We start from the raw sequence: 22,989 nt of genomic DNA on the forward strand, positions 1-22,989 counted from the left end.
TAACCGATGAGTAGATTCAGGAAGGGATTTTTGTTGGTCCACAAATCAGACACATCATTAATGAGAATTTTCACTGCAACTACAGTGCATAAAACTACCTCTAGCTGGTGGACAACATTCTACAAATATACAAAACCATGAAGTGCAACATGTTGCTAAAGATTCATTTTCTGCATTCATAATTAGACTTCTTTTCTGCAATTGGTGAAGTCAGCGATGTATGTGATGAAAGGTTTCACCAGGATGAGGCAATAGTGGAAAAGTAGAATCCATCAGTACTGACTGACTGTTGTTGGACACTGAAATGAGAAGCAGCAGATGCTGAGTATAAAATGAAAATCAGCACCAAAACATGTTAAGCTAAAATGAACTAATGTAATGTGTGAGCATTATTAAGTGATTAAACGCACTAATTCAATAAAAGTTAATATCATGCTTCTCCAAATTTCTATGTGGTACTGAAATTATATTTATGTTCAGCTTGAAGCTGTCATCCGGTCTGGTCAGGGTGAGGAGCATACGCTGGTACCCACCACACGACGAAACAGCTCGGGATCCTGATTGTCAACCCCCCAGGCAGACACACGGTCCAGTCCCACCCTGCGGAAATTACCCTCTATGTGCCTCATCCTACAGAGATCTGGCCAGTCCCAGGTCTGCGCACATCAGAGGGTGCTGCCACTGAAATGTGGAGTTTACGCAGCTTCTCCAACAGCAGAGGAAGATGATCATCATGCCGGAGAGACAAGACGTTCCACACACCTACATGGATGAGCCGCCTCAAATTGGGGACCAAGTGCTGCTGTGCAGTGGGTGACGCCTCAGGACCAAACCAGTTCTGATTCCCAACAGGCCTGACCCCATTTGCTCTCCGACGGTTTTGACTCTTCCAGGGATGCGGCTCCTGAGGGCTTTCCCCCATCCCTTTCATGATGTGAGCTACTCCCACTGAGAGCAAAAAGGAGTCCTTTCTGTTGTCTCAAGTTTTTTTTTTATGGTGGCTACAGTGCCAATCCTGTCACCAACCCCCCATGATTTCCCTGCAAGTTGGAGGACCATTTGCAGGGTCGGATACAGTTTAACATCATACCCAGGACAAGTCTATCATAGTCAACAAAATTTTATGGGATGCAAAATTTTTGAAAAAGTGTGTTGTCCAGTGTTGTCTATTTGATGACATTATTTTCGACAATATGTCATTTGCGTTTTCAGGTGTTTCTCAGTGATGAATGTTACCACTGTGTCTTTGCTACTGGCATCACGGTGGCTACCATGTAGTTACCGGAAAAACAACACATGAGGCCATCACCGTGACAGTATATAAGATGATGGTGGTCTTGCCTCCACATCCAAGTTTCAGAATTCAATAAACACATTTTATACTCCCCTTACTTTTCTGCATCACTTTAAGAAGTCAGGACTTTTTCTTGTTCTCTTCAATTTGATTTTTGGTTTTGCATATTGGGGTTTGTTATCTTAGTTTTAATGGTCTTTTAGCTTTTGACCCTTACAATTAGCTGTCATCTCCCGAATGTTGTGCTTTTCTTTTTTACTTTTATTTTTCTACCTGTGGCACTTATTGCATACATGCTCCTCATGTCCACTGGAACTCCGAAGAAAGTGCTAACTGACTGCTAAAGGCCTCACGATTCCAGATGCGAAAGCATGGAATCCTGTCCTGGACAGCAGGAATTTTAAGGCTAAAAGAAGGTTCATAGGTACTTGAGGTGTTAGAGGGAATTCTCTCCTGATGTCCTTGGAGTAAGTGTAGAGCTGCTCCTGACCTGGGAAGTGCCCCTAGAAGGAGTTTAAAGCCACCTCTTTGTCAGAGGCCCATTGAGTTCAGAGTTGGGAGCAGGGTGGAAGAGAAGTCAGAGTCTGGGCTGGCATGTGAAAATAAGAGATTGTGATAAGCAATGTAGGGTGGATGACCTGTAGAGCCTTTCTGTTTTTTTTCTGTTCTTTTTTTGTACCTTGTTTCTCCCTCGTTTTTCAATTCTTTCATTCTGTTTAGATTTGTAAAATTAGACTATATATTTGTGTGCCTTAGCCTTCTGGGTGTTATTCTAAGTTTAGGAGACAGCTCAAGAGCTTGGTAAAATTCTACATGTATTGAATCCCTAATTAGAGATCCATCCATTTTCTGAACTAACTTAAACCAATTCATTTAAGTTCATTTTTCCCTCAAACATCACTCAATACCCCTGAATGACAAAGTGACAATAGGATTATAGGAATTGTACATGACACTTGCCATTTGGCTCAGGTGCATCCCATTCTATTGATCACCATTAAGATGTTTCTACACCTTGTTTGTAATCCACTTGTGGTCAGTTCAATTGATTGGACTGATTAAGAAAGACACCTGCCCATAGAAAGCCCACAGTTGATAAAGTGTATCAGAGCAAAAATAGAGCCATGAGGAATTGCCTGTAGAACTTAGAGACAGGATTGTGTCGAGGCACACATCTGGGGAAGGTTACAAACAATCTGCAGCACTGAAGATTTTCAAGAGCACAGCTGCCCTCCTAAATTTATAAATGGAAGAAGTTTGGAACAACCATGAATCTTCCTAGAGCTGGCTGCCTAGCCAAACTGAATAATCGTTGGAGAAGGGCCTTACCTAATGACCTCCCTAACAGAGCTCCAGAGATCCTGTATGGAGATGGGAGAAACTTCTAGAAGGACAACAACCACTGCAATACTCCACTAATGTGGGCATTATGGCAGAGTGGCTAGATGAGACATGAAAGCCTACTTGAATTTCGTAAACTATGAGAAACAAGATTCTCTGGCCTGATGAAACCAAGATTGAAGTATTTGACCTCAGTTCTAAGAATTACATCTTGAGAAAACCAGACACTGCTCATCACATGAATAATAACATTCCAACAGTGGACCATGGTGGTGGCAGTATCATGTTGTGGAGTTGTTTTTCAGTGGCAAGGACTGGGAGACTAGTCAAAGTTGTGGGGAATCTGAACGGTGCAAAGTACAGATATAACCGTAATGCAAACCTGCTTCAAAGTGCTGTGGACCTCAGTCTGGGCCAAAGATTCAACGTCAAACAGGACAACAACAACAACAACATTTATTTATATAGGACATTTTCATACAAATAATGTAGCTCAAAGTGCTTTACATGATGAAGAAGGCTGCGTCACTACTTCTTTTAAGTTTAGCTCTTGGAATTCTAAGCAGACACTCATTTGAAGATCTAAGGTTATGATTTGGAATATGAGGTGTCAGACATTCCGATATATAAGATGGAGCGAGATTATTTAAGGCTTTGTAAACCATAAGCAGTATTTTAAAGTCAATTCTGAATGACACAGGTAACCAGTGTAGTGACATCAAAACTGGAGAGATGTGCTCGGATTTTCTTTTCCTAGTTAGGATTCTAGCAGCTGCATTCTGCACTAGTTGCAAACGATTTATGTCTTTTTTGGGTGGTCTTGAGAGGAGTGCGTTACAGTAATCTAGCCAACTGAAAACAAAAGCGTGAACTAATTTCTCAGCATCTTTCAATGATATATAAGAGGTCTAACTTTTGCTATGTTTCTTAGGTGAAAAATGCTGTCCTAGTGATCTGATTAATATGTGATTTAAAAGTCAGGTCACAGTCAACAGTTACCCCTAAAAGTCAACAGTTACCCCTAAACCAACAGTGACCACTCACCCAAAGCACAAAGCAAAGGCAGCAGAGGAGTGGCTTAGGGTCAACTCTGTGAACGTCCTTGAGTGGCCCAGCCAGAACCCAGACTTGAACTCAATTGAACATCTCTGGAGAGACCTGAAAATAGCTGTCCACCGAACAGATCTTGAGAGAATTTTTAGAGGTGATGGTAGAAAATCCCCAAATGTGGGTATGTCTGAGCTTCTTGCGTCAAACTCAAGTAAACTCTGGGCTATAATCACTGGAAAAGGGGCTTCAACAAAGTACTGAGCAAAGGGTCTGAATGCTTGTGTCAATGGAAAGTTTCAGACTTTAATAAAATTGCAAAAATAATCCTGTTTTTGTTATGTCGTTCTGTGGTATTGAGTGTTGCTTGATGTGGGAAAAAATGATTTGAAATGATTTTAGCACAAGGCTGTAACATAACAAAATGTGTAAAGAGTAAAGGGGTCTGAATACACCTCGAATCCACTGTGCCTGTTTGTGAATATATATATATGAAAATATATATAATATGTGTGTGTGTTTATATACTGTATAATGAATTCATATATTTATATGTATTGTACTGTATAGATGCATGTATATATACAGCAGCATGTATACATATATACTGTACGCATGTACTGTATATAGATAGATAAATATACTTACACATAAACTTTTGTATTTTTTGAATATACTCATGTATATGTTGTTTTCTCCCACATCTGAGTGAGTGTGAAAGTGGCCATATGAATGAGTAGCCCGAGATCAAATAGCACCCCATCCAGGGCTGGTGTCCGGTATTGCCAGGATAACTTTGGGCCCCCCTTATTTGGATTAGGTAGCTTTATAGAATTCATGTAGTACTAGGGTGTTGTACCGTGTTAGCCATTATGAATGTAGTGAAAAGTCAAACAAAATGACACCTTTTATTGGCTAACTAAAAAGATTACAATATGCAAGCTTTCGAGGCAACTCAGGCCCCTTCTTCAGGCAAGATGGATGTACACTTAGTTAATAGAGTATACTATATTGCCCACCAGAAGATGGAAGTGCAAATTAAACTGCAAATTTTGCATCTTTCAGTCAGTCAGTCCTTGAGAACTTCCATTTATTAGTCAGAAGTCAGACTGCTAGAAGTTGGGCCTTGGTAAAGCAGGACACCATCCAGTAAAACTGTTTGACTGTGCTGTGATGTGATGACACCTTGGGAGATGTTTTCTTTTGTTCATGTCTTTCATGGCTGCACCACTAAATAGCTGCCTTTTGTTTATTTGAAAGGTGAGAAGTTAGAAGAGTTTCTCCGATCCCTGAATAGCAGTAAGCCGCTGTACTTGGGACAGACTGGTTTGGGCACCACAGAAGAATTAGGCAAGTTGGCACTGGAGCCTGGGGAGAATTTCTGCATGGGAGGCCCAGGAATGATCTTCAGTCGAGAAGTCCTCAAAAGGATGGTACCACACATAGGAGAATGCCTGCGGGAAATGTACACGACTCATGAGGATGTGGAAGTGGGGAGATGTGTCAGGAGGTTTGGGGGTACCCAATGTGTCTGGTCCTATGAGGTAAGGAGAACAAATCATTTATTTCATTTAAAAGTCACCCTGGCAATGTTCCCGTCAAAGTCACACTCCTCCCGCGGCTACAGATTCAGATTGACTTTGTTCATTGTTTTGAGTGGAGAATTGGCAATTGAATGCAGCAGTAGGTAGATTGGGGAGAGCTGTGCCATCCCCTGAGATGCAACCTTGTTTAGTTTTTAATTTCTTCATGTGATGTTGGGCTGTACCACATGGGAGCGGCAGAATGTGAGTCTGGCACTTTTGAGAGGTCAGCATTCATTGGCTAGCTACAAGGCCTCAAGTCCAAAGTGGCCACTTTGTCGCTCTATATGCTTTGGTTTGATAGGTCGTTGCCAGCCTTGTGCTGCAGTGGGCCTGAAACTTCAAGAGTGTCCTAGCAGGTATTTGAAATCTTCTTTGGTCTCCATGCTTATGAAGCATTTGTCATGATGATTTGCCTATTATTAGAAAAAATGTCTGCCAGTTTTAGCTAAAGACATTGAATTTCAAAGAAGGGTTGCAAAGGAGGGGGATTGTCAGTATGGGGTGATTTAGCACCGAGGCGTGGCTCAGCTACTGTCAACTCTTGTAACTGACTGGCTTGCATTGGTAGCCGCTACTTTGTTTCTGCATCCTCTGAGGCTTTATTGTTTGTGCTAACAGAGATATGGAGGTCACCAAACTACAGAACTGAGCATAGTAAACTCCTGAGCAGTTAGTCTTTCTTTTAACTCCAATATTGTATAATTAATTAGAAGATGAATAAATAGACTGGCACTGGCCAAGTGGCATCAGGTTACTTTGTTGTGCCACTCACTCTCATCCTTAAAGAAAGCCTGTTTACTGTTGAAGAACCTTTTTTTTTGTACAAAATTAAGTCCTTTCAGTTGTGTGCCCAGTGTTTTTAAATGAGGTGTAAAAATAAGTGACCTTGAAGGCAGGGTTGTTTTCTCATTATAAAATTGTGACGCATCAGCACTACTTTTCATGGGTTTTTTTTCCCCCATCAGCTTTCTCTATGAAAGAGTTGACATATTCGGAGAATTGCAAAGTCATTTAGCTAACGACAGAATGGTAAAAGAAGCCGTGCAGTGCGAAATCCCGGTCTTGTTGCCTCTGGCTTGCCTGTCCATTAAGAAGGAAGACCCGCTTGTGCGGGGTCAGTGCCCACGTAATAAGCACAAACACATTAAAAGGAACTGAGTGCTGCCCTTCATTGATCCCTAAAGATATTTCTAAGGCTTGCTATTGATAACTAATTAGGCACGCAAAAGACTTTCCATTAGGCAGTTACGCAGAAAGCTAAGTTTCTAGGAAAGCCCCAGGAGTTGTCCTGTTTGTGGCTAATCTAGTCCTCATGCTCGGTAACTATTCTAAATATATTTTCAAACAATTTTAATGGGTGTTTTGGTGACAGGATGGTTAGTGCTGCTACCTCATAACCGGTGGTCCCTACCCTGTGAAGTGTGCACGTTCTCCCCGTGACTCAGTGAATTTTTGTCTCCCACTGACCTGTGCACAAGCTTAATGGCTCTAGTGAGAGTCTAAATAAATAAAATGTCTGTTTTTTGCAGTGGATTGGCACCACATCTGTGCCCAATGACCCATAACCTTCACACCGAATAAGTGGGATTTGTGAATGGGCACCATTCACACCAGACACCAAGGAAATTTTGAGGCACCGACCGGGATGTCCCTTTTATTGCGTGTTGAACAAACAAATAAACAAACAAAAGACACAATGCTTTTTGGTGCATGTTGTGAATTCAACAAATAAAGAATCGGGGGGCTGCAGTCGATGATAGCAGAGCTCCATCCAGCCTGTAGTGACGTCTGCTTCTGGCGGCTGGAATGGAAGGAGCGTGGTCTGATGCCCCTTCACCATGTGACTTCTCAGCACTGTGCGGAAAGAAAGAGATGACGATGTTAGCGGCAGTGCCCCCTCTCGCCTCAGCAGAGTACTACATGCCTCGACTGAGCCTGCGAGGAGGTCCTCCGATACACATGCGTGACAGTAGAAATTCCATAATGATAAGAAAAGTGAACGTTGACTTTACTTGATTCTAAAAACTTAAAAATGAAAATATGAATGTAAAATTAGGTGAAAGGCAGGCACCCTGTCTAGGGTTGCATTCTCTCTTGTCCCCAGTGCTGCCAGGTCAGCCTCTGGTCACCAGTGAACATATAATTGGATTTAACAGATTCAGAAAATGGATGGATGGACAAATTTAGAATTTCTGACACTTTCAATTTAGTTTTCATAGACTCATAAATTCAACAATATATTAAAATAAATCAAATGCAATCTGGGATAAAAAAGAAAATTTATTGCTAGCAGACCATTAATACGTCATCTACATATCCGTGAAGCCAGCCTCGGTAATAAAAAACATCTGTGTGCAATTTGTTCCAGGACATTGCTGGATTTAATAAATGCTAGAGACAATGATGAGGAGACTTCTACGCCAATAGCCCAAGCTATTTAGGTGTCCGGTAGGTAAAGTCTGAGCCATCATGCCTCAGTAACTACTTGAAGCTTCTGTTTTCACCTCAAACAAAGCCACTGCAGAAGCAATGTGAGGAGAGCCTGGGTGGGGCGGCAATAGTTTTTCAGTCTGGGAAATTAAGTGTTTTTGGGAAGCCAGTCTTAGCCTGACACGGTGCAAAAAAAATGAGAACAGTAATTCAGAATGCAGGAGGCACCAAACAGCAGGGGATCGAAGCCACATCAGCGTGAACCAACAGTAATCAAAGGAAAAGAAACACTTCAAAAAACAAAATGCGAGGAGAGGCAGACGGGAGCCTTCAGACAGATGACAGGAGATATTCAAACAATAAAAAAGTGACAAGAGGTGACAGCAGTTCATTTTTAATAAATAAAGACCATCTGAACAGATTGTCAGGACAATGTAACTGAGAAGGTTTAAACTAAAGTGATGCTATGAGTTTACTGCATGCCACAAGATATAAGAATTTTAACCAGAGCTGAGCTCACCATTAGCGTCCATACTCTTTTGCAACCCACTTATGGGCTAATCCCTTATGAAATACCAAACACACAAACTCCTAACCAGCTAAGCTTTTTGGTATTCCTCTGGTCTTAGCACAGTGTATTAAGAATTGTCCATTTAAGTATTAATATTGAAGTACATTAAGAGAAAGTTTGCAAAACAAAAAAGTATCTGAGAAGAAATATAAAGATACTAGCCGACCCAGTCTAAAGGCTGATTTATACGTTTGTGACCAGCCTACACCAAAGCTTTGTTCCAACCAGTTTCCCAATCAGTGAGTCGTTATACCTCTTGGTGATTTTGTTGAGCGAAGCAGAGAGCTCGGCAAACAGCACTGAACACTGAAGGCTCAGACCCACTAGTGTGCTCATTCATAAATAACTAAGTCACTTGGAAAAGTAGAATGGAAATCATGATGATGATGAAAATCTTTCAATCCAAGATAAAAAGCACCATCTCCATGTAACACATATAAATACTCGCTACATTCCAATAAACTTTTTACAAACCCATGTTTGTAATTGTCCTGCGGTGGGTTGGCACCCTGCCCAGGATTGTTTCCTGCCTTGTGCCCTGTGTTGGCTGGGATTGGCTCCAGCAGACCCCCGTGACCCTGTGTTCGGATTCAGCGGGTTGGAAAATGGATGGATGGATGGATGTTTGTAATTTCTGGATTGAAACCCAGACCGCTTGTTGAATTAGGATAGTGAGTCCAATTAAAAGCCAATGTTGCTTGGGATGAAAACCTTCAGCCATTTGAGATCTACAGGACTGACATAAATTTCTGGGCAGAGTTGGCACTGCCACCTAGAATGTGTTGCAGTGCCTATGTAACATGTTTAATGGATGAATGTGATGCACTTTTAGAGCTTCCCCACAATCCCAGTTTATTATCTGTATTTGTCCAGCAGCCCTTCGTAGGTAAGGTCACTTGGTCACTATTGATCTGGACATAACGGGTATGTGTGACTAAACCCTTCAAACTAGAGTCTATCGAGTTTAGTAAGGTCCTAATATATAAAGGCCTGCCAGAGTCTGAAGGGTTATGAAGGTGGCTGTGGACAGAAGAAGGCCTTCAAGGAGCCATAGACTCAAAATGCACACCATGTTGGCAATTGGAGAGTTCCTCCTGCTGTCTTTCTGCAGGATCTTAGGTGGTAGCCATCAAAGCGTATCTTGGGGTATAGGGACACAGTGATGTAGGCTGAAAATTCAGTTTCAGAAGTGATTCGAGGAGTAGTCTCATTCTGAATCAATGTCAGTTGTATAAGCTGCTCCCTAACAAGCAAGCTGAGTCTTGAGTCAGAAATGAAGGTTCAACCATTGGGGAAATAACCTGGGAGTGAATTGAACGGGACTGAAAGGTCACTTTCTGCCAGAATCGAGCCAAGTCTACAGCTGGAAGGTGATTTAAGGTTAATAGTCAATTGGTAGGGAGGGAAAGTAAGGTCAGAGATTAGAGGAGAGGAAGGACACGAGGACAGGGCTTTGGTGGGGGAGAATGGAGTAGCCATCCCAGCTACTAGACAGTGGCTCTCCATCTGTCAGAGAGTTCCAGTGTGGCTGTAGGGTTTTTTGGATTTCATTTTGGATTATTTCAATACTTTCACTGTTCTCCCTTTGCACATTCATGCCTTTTTGTTTTTATTTTTTTGGTCCTTTTTAATAATAATGCACTTCTTTCTCACAAAGTGTTTCAGATGTTTGCAGCTGGAGTGACCCCCGAGTCACCTTTGCCATTATTCTTATTTGTTGTGCAGTTTTATCTGCTGTCTTCATACTTCTTACAGAGTCACATAGAATATTCAAGGGACTCAAACTTGGATGCTTTAGGTTAATAGGTGTGTGGTTCGTCTCCTGTTTCTGAATTCTCCCATACACTCTATTCTCAAAGCTCTTAATGTCTGTTTTAGTTCTTTCCTTTGATGATCTGAGATTAAAGTTTGAAAATAGGACCCAATTATTATATTACAGCTTTCTTCTCAGGGTTTTAGAGCAATCATAATTAGGAGCAGACACAAGCCGTCTCTTTGAAGGATATTGCACTTTGAAAACGCCCAGCTTTTTGGTGTTGCAACCCAAAGACAATGGCCATGCTGTCATTAAGAAAATAATGAAGGCGGCTGTAAATTAGAGCGTGTGGCTTGCCAATTTGCTACCTTTTCAGTACTTGTCTCCTGCTGGAGGTCAGCTTTTATGGTCCACATCAAAGGGTGCAGCCTCTGCTGACTGTGTTACAGAGCGCAGTGCCCAAGTGTCACGTGCTGGAAACAAATCATCATGCCCAGCCCGTGATGTCTACAAGGTTTGCTGCACTAATTGACTTTCTCAGTACTGCTGACACACAGTGTATACCAGAAGCGCAGTTGCCTTTCTGTTGAAAATGCACCAAACTGATTTCATGCATCAGTGGCCTTCATCTGCATGATGATTAAATAGACTCCCAGCCAGCTCGGTTAGAAAGCATCTCCAGCTTTTTGTGCTAAGGGTCTGCAAGTGGTCCATTTGTGACTTGTGGTCACATTTCAGAGAGGCAGAACAAGAGGGGCCTGAACCACAGCATGCATCAGTGTCTGTGAGAAGTCCAAGAGTAATATGTCATCTGTTCTTGACACCCAAATGACATTTCTTCTGAACTGTGAGTGACAAGTAAAGCCCGGTTGCTCACCTCAAATCAAACAGAGTTGCTGGATTATAAGCTGCTAATTGACTCCACTGTGTCTGTCCTAAGTGCTCACTAGCACATAAGGCCAAACTAAGCACTCACACTTTTCCAGATGGCCGATACTAAAACATTTCCACATCACCTCTACATGCAACATGGAAACAGGAATAGACGGGCTTTAATGTGGAGTTAAATTCCCATTTTCCAGATGGGCTAATTAGTCCTGAGTCAGGCTTCTGTGTTTGTTTTGCTTTGCCAGCACCATTCGAAAATCTTTGCTGCAGTTGTTCTGGGTATCCCACTGCCTTCTCTCCGTAAATCGCCTGTATTGCTAATGCGTAAACAGCCAGGTTTAAAATGCTATGTATCAGCGCTTCTTATTTTTGTTATTCTAAAGCCACCTTCTAATATGTTTTTGACCCCCATGATTTAATATAGAGTTCAGAATCGAGAACAACTGCAAATGTCCACCTTAATAAAACGGTAAGTGTTTGAGTGTCTATCTGCCATTCCAAAAGATGGAGCATCTCAAACAGTTTTAGAAATAAAATGCATTGCATTTGTCACTCCAACAGATGGCACATCACAAATGTTAACACTGCTTTTATGAATCCCAAACCAAATAGCCTATAATCGAGACATGTGCATTGCATGGTGCACTGCAAATTTAACGCTGAGGTCTACATTGATATTTACATATTAACCCGTCTTAGACAGGTAGAACAGCTAGCATACAAATAAATAGCTTCAGTGAGGTAAGAAAGATACCCACAAAAAACACAGTCGTCCACTCAAGTCTATCTTAGCTTACTTTGCCTGTTTAACCTTCATCATTCTCCTTCTCTGATTTTCCCTGAACTACACCAGGAAATTCCAGCCCCCATATTCAGTAAACCCTTCACTGGAATTGCTTCCTAAGTGAAGTTAGTCCTCTAAAACTTCAGAGGCTAGCTGACCACAATGCCTTGTAGTGGCCCCAGTTTTTAGCTCACACCCTAACCTGTGACATTGTCTGAAATGCCAAGCACCTAAATGGCATTTGGGTTGCTTGCTCTTTTGAGTAGGTTCCAGGAGCCCAGTAGTTGTTGGTCTGGGGACATCACTTTAATTTGTATTGAGCAACTGCCCCCACCAAAGGCCTGTAGAGTCACTTTCCTGATTTGAGTTGTGCCAGCGTGAAGGGCACCTCCACTGCACCAGTGTGCTACTCAGGCAGCTTCCTAAACACTCTTATGAAAGAGGACTCCATGCTCTGATCTGCATGGCTCTTGCATTATGAGCACTTGGCAAACATTGGCATGTAAAACAACTGAATTGATTACATCTTTTTGCAACTAATAAATTATTTACATTTTTTTTTACTAAAAATTAACCCATTTGTTTATCATATAATTACTTTTGGTTGCAAGATTCTATTAAAAAGTGAGACGGGCCTGCCTTGATTTGTCTTAGATTTGACCGTCATGTTAACAAAAGCTGAAGAAGAGTGCTAAGACTTGAATATAGAAATTAAATCTGTAGGTTTACGTTGTAAACTGCATAAAGTAAATTTGCTTCAACTATCTGTGGGATTTGAAGTCCATAGCTCCAAATCCTTAAATGGATTAACTCATCTTGAAAAGCAGTAGGGTGCCCTACAATTAAAGCAATGTATATTAAATATGTATTAAAGTAATAACATGAATAGTTCTGTATTTTAAATCTCTAATTTTCTGAATATTGAAGAAACAGAGCTCAATAAGGAAGGTGGCATATGCGTTTAGAAAATTGTGGGCTTTAGAAATGAACTTTTTATTCATTAAAAGACAGCTGTCCAGGTAAAGTGTGCGAACTCAGTTGTACACGGAAACATCGACAGTTTGAATTCAAGATGCTTGTGAAGCCTTGCTAATATCACACACTGATACCGACACTGAGGCCCCATCTACACCTCTATGTTTTCGTTTAAAAATACAGACAATAGTCTCGGTTTTCACCCTTTTGTCGCACTACCCAACTTTTTAAATCCCAAAAACAAAGACTTCTGAGAACCCTCACCAGAACCGTAGACCTCTGAAAACGCAGCCTCAGCGTTGTAATATGGATGGGTGAAAATGCAGTTTTTGTCAAATGCAGACTGTAATCACACGCCGAGTTGTTTGTGTTTATTATGAGGACCTTTCCTGACTGGATTCTGCTCAACTTCTCATTCCCTGATGGGTCTCCCTTCATGGAAGTAAACCATATTCCAGCATACCTGACAGAGAAGAATTGCTCTCCATGGCGCTTGTTATGTGGCTCACCTGTATGCATCTAAATTGTATTTTGTGCAGTTTGTATGCTGTATAAGTGTAAACAACTCAAATAATTTTCATATTGCTACAACTGTGTGATAGATCCCGTGGTCGGCGACTTGTTTTATCCCCTTCAAAGATTTTTCTGACGATGTGCACACACCCAGTGTAGGTAAATGTCTACAACACATGAATTTTCAGTTGTTTTAGTATGGGCGGAGATCATTTTGGTTTAAAAATGCCACTTTAAAATGTAAACAAGGTACTGTGGGCAAAGTTATATTGGACAGGGTCTTCAGGAGTTTAATTTGTCTCAATTGTTGTGAAATTAAATATCTAAATTATTGTTTTAAAAAACATGTATTTGATTTTATCAAATGTGTTTTCACTCAAAAAGCAACTTTGACTAGCATGCAGCGCATAAGACCAGGATTAATTTATCCTTATAAGTTAGCCATCGGCTTTACAGAGCTGAATATAAGATAGCCTTAATACTAAACAACCTTTTCACTGTTTAACGATCTGATTTGATTTCAAAGTTGCATTGCTCTCTTAATTGTATTTGACTGATGTTCTACTGTTGATGTTTCCTCCCATTGTTGATTGTTGTGCACTGCAGCCTGTTAAAGCATCCATCTGTCTCTCCACTTGTAAAACCCACTCATTCGAATTTTAGGATCGCAGGGAGTTGAAGGCTAATTAGTTGCCTCACAACTATCATTCATTACAAACGTAAAAACACTCAAGTATGTCATATTTTAAGTTACCTGAATGACAGTAGACTGTTTGTGATGATGCTTGTTCATTGCCTTGGTAAATAAATGATTTTTTCCAGAGAATTTAACAGATTTGGCCTGGCTTGAAGTGTAACCTTCATAGATCTAAAATGTGCAGGCAATCCATGTACTGTATTTTTTTAAAATTATTTTGTTATTAATTTTATGATTAATTATCACAATGTTGGCAAGTTCTTCCTGTGTATAGTACACTGGCTGGTGTTAGTGTTTCTGAAAGGCACAGGGTTTCTTTTATGGAATATTTGTTTCACACTGTCAAGTCATTGTTTATGTCTAATTTGTGCTTTGACAAATGCTAGCTATATAAATTTAATAGCGCAGGTTTTATTTTATGCCTTCTCACAATTAAAGTGGCTGAACTAATATGAAGCAATAAACAGGAGGATACTTTTCCATACAAAAAGTGCTTGGATCCAGTGGCAGCTTTATGTGAAATCCATTTATTTTTAAATTTTATGTGATATTTTCTGCATAGTTTATGCGTGGTTTGATATCTATTTGTGGGTCTTTGTAATACTGAAAAAATCCAAATCTAATATTTAATTTTAGTTTCAGTGTGTTTTTGTTGTAGTTATAATAATAAGAAACCCTCCAGTTAGTGACATTCATCACTCAGTTATGATGGCTTATTCATAAAAGGATAATTATTGACTTGCAGACCAAGACTTGATGCTGCCTGTAACTAACAGTAGCCCCATCAATGCGTATTTAGAGCCCCTCTAAAAATGAAACTCAAGACTGTTCTGATGAAATGGGGTAGTTATATTGAGTAATAAACGACCCCAAATACTGAAATATAACAAAGACATAATGACAATAATCATGAAGACACAACAAAGCACAATACATTAAACACCTTGGATTGGTATCTATTTTTTCTTCCAGTTCTCTTATGAATTCCCCATGGAAATCCCAGTTAATCCACAGTAACAGTAGAGGTTCCGAGACCAAAAACCAAGAGTATCGAGTTTAATGGTAACTTTTAAAGTTGGCATTCGAGGTGTGTTGTATTCAGATTGTCTCAGTAGCCCTCAGAAATGCACTTCTTTTTGCCTTTTCTATAATCTGAGCTAAGGAAGTTTCATTCAGTATAACTTGGGGAAAAATCCTCTCTGATCCAGCAGGATACTCTTCATGGCGTGAATCACTTTCCTCCTCCACTCTGTTCCTTCACACTCCTTACTTCAAAGAGAAAGATCTCAAAACGGGTCTTCAGTGTTGTAGACGCACTCGCCTTGGTTTAGGTCATTCAGCTTTCAGGGAAAAGTCCAAGCCCTCGAGTAACCCGCCGAATGAGCCAGTAAATCTCTGCCACTATTCACAACATTCTGTGACGCTCAATGACAGGGGTCTCTAACTCGCGTCCTGGAGCACTACACTGGCTGCAGGTTTTCATTCAAAGCCTTTTCTTAATTATTGACCAGTTTTTGCTGCTAATTAACTCTTTTGCCTTAATTTCAATTGACTTGCTATTTAAGACTCAGGCCCCTTAATTATTTATGTTTACCTTAATTAGCTGCCATACAATAATGAGAGCCCAAACAAGCGAACACATGACCAGCTAACCTGTGTCCATCACACAATATGTGACAGTAAAGGAAGGTGAAGCTCTCAGTAATGCTCATCTCCTCAGGCCCAGTAAACATTTTGATGGAGTTCTTGGAAAAAAAGAAAGTCAGCGGTTTTGGAAATGTCTGCTGTGGCAGAACAAGACTACCAACAATCCATGGAATTAAATAATTGGTTTAACAAACAAGAAGAATTGGCTTCTCATTAAGAATCTGGTTGGAGTGACATTGGTTGGAGCTTCAGGCCCCAATTTAACTGGTCATTCGTTGGCTCACTTCACATCTCATTTCTGAGAGGCTGGGCAGAGGAGGACTTAATCTTGAAAAAGAAGTCAGTCAAAATGAAGGAAAAAGAAGTTAATTAGCAACAAAAACTTGTCACTCATTAAGAAAAGGGTGCAGATAAAAACCTGCAGACACAGTAGCACACCAGGAGTGGAGTTGGAGAGCCCTGCTGTATGACAAGGACATATTTACACACATGCAAATATTTATGGTCACTGTGTTGTTGCTATCCAGGGATTGCTGGGAGTGTGCAGCGTGTGCTGTCATCAACGTGAGTGCATTAAGGCAGGGGTCCCCAACCACCGGTCCGCGACCCACTACCGGGCCGCAGCCGTCTGACAGCCGGGCCGCGAGAGAACTGCCGGCAACGGAGACTCACTCGGACTTTTCAGAACGCTTGGCGGGCGGGGCTTTGCAGCGGCGCAGAAAGAGGAGAGAGACCGAGGTGAGAGAGTATTACAACAAAGTATTGTTATGGTCCTGACAGTTTCCCCATATGACACGAGTCTATAGAAATCGCGTTACTACGAAGTACATTCAGCAGATGCTTTCATTACAAGAAAGTGACCTTGAAATGCTTGAATGAATCATCCACAGAGTAGTTAGATCTGTGGTCGCAGCTCAGATGTGCACATTTGCACAATGATCCCCAAACAGAAACATTGTAAAAAAAAAAAAATTCTTTCTTCGAACTTTCCTCGTACTGTTTTTTTTTTTTTGCTGTTTTTGTTGTCTGTGGTTTTCATTGATTCCTTTTGCTTATTGATTGTCAACATTTGAAAAACATCCATTGGAATTTAACTCATTGTCACCCTCCTATAGAAACGACAGACATGAAAAAAACGATAACACTGTTAATGTTTGTGATGTGTAATCTGTTGGAATGGCAAATGCAAAGCCTATGTCTTTGTTATATGCAAAAAAAAGAAGAAAAATCTCGGGTTGCAAACGTATGCGAACTGCTTAATAATAATAGAAATGTTATGTAAATTGTGTATAAAACTGCAACCGGTCCGTGGAAAAATTTGCATCTAATAAAGTGGTCCTTGCTGTCAAAAAGGTTGGGGACCACTGCATTAAGGTACCGTGCACTTCCTGGTTATCCAAGATTGCAGATAGAAAATGCAATTTTTGGTTTTGTGTTTTGGAGCTGACAAGCAATAAGATTGACTTCTGGTTACAAACTTGGCTTGACTCTGACTTGTGTTTCATTTTCTGGTAATTACATCTTGCCTGAAGAAGGGGCCTGAGTTGCCTCGAAAGCTTGCATATTGTAATCTTTTTAGTTAGCCAATAAAAGGTGTCATTTTGCTTGGCTTTTCTCTACATTCATAATGGCTAACACGGTACAACACCCTAGTACTACTTGAAGGTACAGGTAAATTAGTTTGTTGCTTCAAGCTTTGGGCTTCATGGGCTACTGTCATTAAAACCATACATTAGACAGGCTAGCTGTAGTTAAGAACATAAGAACAATTATGATGAAAACAAGCCATTCAGCCCAGTGTAGTTTACACATCCCTTTACAACCCACTCTTTCATGATTTACATCTGTGTTTTGAAAGTTCCTTATGTTCTGTTATCTACCACACTACTTGGTCATTTACTCCACATATCTTTAATTCTGTTTGTGAAGAAAAACGTAACCTTAACCCGCTTCATATATGTGCCCCAGCGTTCTTGTTAAAAGACAAGGTGAGAATGTGCAAACTCCACAGCATAAATTCATTTGAACACCTTGGAGCTATGAGGTAGCAGGGTTAACTATGCCATCCTGTTAGTAAGTAAAAATTTTGACAAGAACATACCATTCAGCCCAACAAAGCTCGCCAATCCGGTTCACTTAATTCTTCCGTAATAACATCAAGTCGAGTTTTGAAGGTCCCTGAAGTCCTACTGTCCTCCACACTTCTTGGTAGCTTATTCCATTTGTCTGTTGTCCTCTGTTGGAAGAAAATCTTCCTAACGTTCATGCAAAATTTACCCCTAATAAGATGCCATGAGTGGAGTGGTGCCTCTGAGGCTAGGGATCTGCACTGGCAACTGGAACGTTGTCAGTTTGAATCCTGTAAATGCCCGAAGTGATTCTTCTCTGTTGAGCCCTTGAGCAAGGCTCTTAACCTGCAATTGCTCTGTCCTGGGTATGATGTTAACTTGCATCCAGCCCTGCAAGTAGGCCTTCCAGCCTGGAGGGAAAACTTGGGGGTTGGTGGCAGGATTGGCACTCCAGCCACTGAACTAGTGTGGTGCTGAGGTGTCACCCATTGCATGGCTGGCACCCAGGTCCTAATCTGGAATCCTGAGGTGGTTTGTCATGTGGTGGGTGCGGCAGTGCGCTGTATTATTACATGCTGTTAATCTCTCTCAAGATGCCAAGTGTGTCCCCATGTTCTTGTTGAACTCATTTTAAAGTAACTGTCTTAATCCACTGTACTAATTCCCTTCAACACTTCATGTCACTTCTTAATCTCCTTGTGCCTAAATACACACAAGTAGCATACTTTCTTGATTGATTCATTTTCTAAATAAGATTTTACAGTTGTAGACAGATGATATTTTATAGAATTTTTTTTTTCTTTTGGTACGTTGGATTTTCTCCTACATCCAGAGAGGTAAGTTGTCAGTTCTAAATTGGCCCCAGAGGAGTGGGTGTGAGAGTGAGTATGCCATTAATGGAGTGCTACCCCATGCAGGGCGAGTTCCTGCTTTGCACCTCTTGCTTCTAGAGTGTGAAGATCCTAAGGTGGATTAAGCATGTTAAGGTAATGGATGTGTTTCTTGCTGTTTCTGAAGTTCTTTTGGGTTGCCATGCTAGCTCTGCTTTTTTTATTGCCCTGTTTGTCCCGTCCCCTCCTTGATTCTGAAATGAAGCCTAAGAGTGTAAGTCTTCCACAGGTGTCTACTTTCAAGTCATTTAAGCACCACAGACCCCACAAGTACAGTGGAACCTCAGTTCACGAACATCTCAGAACACGTACAAATTGGTTTATGACCAAAAAGTTCGCCAAACTTTTGCATCTGTTCACGACCACACACTCGGTATATGAACAAGCCAGTTTTCCTTTCGGTTTGTACATGTTCAGTCTCTCCCTGTGCATTTCCTGTGCAGCGAGCAAGAGAGAGAGAGAGAGCGAGAGACACACACACACACACACACACACACACACGAGAGAGAGATACACACACGAGAGAGAGATGCACACACACAGGCAGCGCGAGAGAGAGATGCACACACACAGGCAGCGCGAGAGAGAGATGCACACACACAGGCAGCGTGAGAGAGAGATGCACACACACAGGCAGCGTGAGAGAGAGATGCACACACACAGGCAGCACGAGAGAGAGAGACACACACACAGGCAGCGCGAGAGAGAGAGAGAGAGAGACGCACATACACAGGCAGCGCGAGAGAGAGACACACACACATAGGCAGCGCGAAAGAGAGAGACAAACACACAGACAGCGCGAGAGAGAGACACACACACACACACACAGGCAGCGAGAGAGAGAGACACACACACACACACAGGCAGCGTGAGAGAGAGACACACACACACAGGCAGCGTGAGAGAGAGAGACACACACACAGAGACAGCGCGAGAGAGAGACACACACATACAGACAGCGCGAGAGAGAGACACACACATACAGGCAGCGCGAGAGAGAGACACACACTCACAGGCAGCGTGAGAGAGACACACACACACTCACAGGCAGCGCGAGAGAGACACACACACACACACAAGAGAGAGTTGCACACACAGGCAGCGCAAGAGAGAGAGACACACACACACAGGCGCGAGAGAGACACACACACACACACAGGCAGCGCGAGAGAGAGAGACACACACACAAAGGCAGCACGAGAGAGAGAGACACACACACACAGGCGCGAGAGAGACACACACACACAGGAAGCGCGAGAGAGAGAGACACACACACAAAGGCAGCACGAGAGAGAGAGACACACACAGAGGCAGCGTGAGAGAGAGACACACACAGGCAGCACGAGAGAGTGACGCACTCACACACAGGCAGCACGAGAGAGTGACGCACTCACACACAGGCAGCGCGAGAGAGAGAGACACACACACACACAGAGGCAGCGTGTGAGAGAGACACACACACACAGGCAGCGCAAGAGAGAGAGACACACACACATAGGCAGCGCGAGAGAGAGAGAGAGAGAGACACACACACACACAGACAGCGCGAGAGAGAGAGACACACACACACAGGCAGCACAAGAGAGAGACACACACACACACATAGGCAGTGCGAGAGAGAGAGAGACACACACATACACAGGCAGCGAGAGAGTGAGAGACACACACACACAGGCAGCGTGAGAGAGAGAGAGACACACACACAGACAGCGCGAGAGAGAGAGACACACACACAGACAGCGCGAGAGAGAGAGAGAGAGACACACACACACACACAGGCAGCGTGAGAGAGAGACACACACAGGCAGCGTGAGAGAGAGACACACACACACAGGAAGCGCGAGAGAGAGAGACACACACACACACACACAGGCAGCACGAGAGAGACACACACACACACACAGGCAGCGTGAGAGAGAGAGACGCACACACACACAGGCAGCACGAGAGAGAGACACATACACACACACAGGCAGCGCGAGACAGAGACACACACACACAGGCAGCGTGAGAGAGACACACACACACAGAGGCAGCGTGAGAGAGAGACACACACAGGCAGCGCGAGAGAGAGACACACACACACACAGGCAGCGTGAGAGAGAGACACACACACACAGGCAGCATGAGAGAGAGACACACACACACAGGCAGCACGAGAGAGAGACACACACAGAGGCAGCGTGAGAGAGAGACACACACAGAGGCAGCGTGAGAGAGAGACACACACAGAGGCAGCGTGAGAGAGAGACACACACAGAGGCAGCGTGAGAGAGAGACACACTCACACACAGGCAGCGTGAGAGAGAGAGACACACACACACACAGGCAGCGCGAGAGAGAGACACACACACAGGCAGCGCGAGAGAGACACACACACACACACAGGCAGCGCGAGAGAGAGACACACACATACACAGGCAGCGCGAGAGAGAGAGACACACACACACAGGCAGCGTGAGAGAGAGACACACAAACCCAGGCAGCACGAGAGAGACACACACACACACACACACACACACACAGCGCGAGAGAGAGAGAGAGACACACACACACACACACACCCTGCGCGAGAGAGAGCTGGACGCATAAGGTAGAGAAGGCAGTTAAAGAATGCACTGGGCTTGTTTTTGTTTTCACTTCTGTTTACAGCGATCGGTTTGTAGCCTGCATTGTTGCAATGTTACTTTTCTTGGTGGTTTATTAAATTACAGATTTTTTCAAATGTTCATTGTTTTCCCTGAGCTTAAAACTCATTAAAAAAAGTGTTTTAGCCAGCGGTTGGTAGCGCTATAGCAGTGTTAGTTTTCTCTGTTGTTCAAGGTTTTCTCAGTGTTATTCAATGTTTTTACATTTAGTTTACTATTACGCTATGCACTCTATGGTTTAATTAACTATGTTTGTGCTTAAAAACTTAAAAAAAATATATATATTTGCATACAGTTCGTATGGTCTGGAACGGATTAATTGTATTTACATACAATCCTATGGAGGAAATTACTTTGGTTCACGACCAAGGTTACGACCAGAGTTTTGGAACGAATTATGGTCGTGAACCGAGGTTCCACTGTATTATGCCAGGGACTTATTACAGCATTGTCTACCTCCCAGCTTGTGATGTGGGCATCCACTAGGGGGCAGTATCCTCCAGCTGGGAGGTGGGCGTGTCTGTGTTCCTCACTTTTAACAGACCTTAGCTTTTCCTTTTGATGGTGTGTTAATGGGCTGGTTTATACTTCACGCTCAGAACGTGTACGCGCACACATCATGCCTGCCACGTGTTCCCAGTGTTCATTTGACTCGTCCTCTGAGCACGTCCTCAGAAATTAACGTGACGCGTTAAAAGTTGCAATACCAGCAAAAAGTCGGGGTGGGGTTGGTGCAGTGTGATCAAGTTGGAACATGACATCAGAGTCTCTGTTTACTATCTACATGTGACAGAAAGTCGCTTTTGTGGATCCTATAGGATCGACGTATATGCTTCAATGTTTGATGAATGGTTTGATGTGGTGAAGCAAAATGGCGACATACAAATGCATTTGTGGTGCTTTTATATTCATGCATCGCATATTCCCCAACGAATGAAGTCTCGCATACCATCCACTGTGCCGTGTTTTTTTTTTTTTTTTTTTTTTTTTGCACCTTCACAACAGCAACAGAATGTGCAGTATGGCAGCGTATTTGAGAAACAGAGAAAAAAATTAAGGACACAGTGAAAAGGTCTATTTTGTGATTAAAGTGGAAATTTTGGCTTTAATCTTGAAATGTTCATTTTAACCTCGTAGTTTACTTTATCATTAAAGTAGACCGTCATAAACGTCATCTTATAAACTGATCCAGTTGTTAATCACTAGGTGCTTCTGGGGCTTCCTCCTATGATAACAGTAGCGACAGGCAGCAATTGCCACACAGAACACATTAAATGTATGATATTCCAACTCTCTGCACATTTAGAATCCTTAGATTTATACTTGATATCACTTCATTATGAAATGTGTTAAAGCATGTATGTTACATTTTACAGATAAATCGTTAACTTCATTTAAATAATGAATACTTTTAATAATTACACATGTGGGAGCGGCACGGTGGCAGAGTGGTAGTGCTGATGTCTTGTAGTAGGGAGTCAAATCTCTGGTGTTCCCTTCCTGGATTTTGCATGTTTTCCTGGTGGGTTTCCACAGTGTGCTCCGGTTTCTTTCCAAAGACATGAAGGTTTGGGGACTTAGTGACGCTGAAATGACGCTAGTGTATGTGTATGCTTGTGTTCAACTTGCAATGAGCTGATGCCCCGTCTAGGGATTGTTTCTGCCTCACACCCATTTCTTGCTGGAATGGGCGCATCCCCAGATTGATGGATTTAATCATTAAACATCCTTTTCCGAGATATTGTGGCAAGGTGTCCTCAGAATTTAATGGAAGTTTCTGGCAATTTACAACACAGAGAAGCCGAACGTTTTCTCACCGTGATGATGTCTCGCACTGCCACCTGGTGGAATCT

General features: G+C 42.3%; 1 protein-coding gene across 1 annotated transcript in view; it reads left to right on the forward strand.

Annotated features, from left to right (window-relative positions):
* Nucleotides 1–22,989, forward strand: part of chsy3 (chondroitin sulfate synthase 3) — a 316,248-nt gene that overhangs the window by 68,676 nt on the left and 224,583 nt on the right. The window contains exon 2 of the mRNA XM_028804881.2: nucleotides 4,943–5,226. Coding sequence (XP_028660714.1) covers nucleotides 4,943–5,226 — 284 coding nt within the window. The remainder of the gene's footprint in view (nucleotides 1–4,942; nucleotides 5,227–22,989) is intronic.

Source organism: Erpetoichthys calabaricus, chromosome 7 (genome assembly GCF_900747795.2).
Source record: "Erpetoichthys calabaricus chromosome 7, fErpCal1.3, whole genome shotgun sequence".
NCBI lineage: Eukaryota > Metazoa > Chordata > Cladistia > Polypteriformes > Polypteridae > Erpetoichthys > Erpetoichthys calabaricus.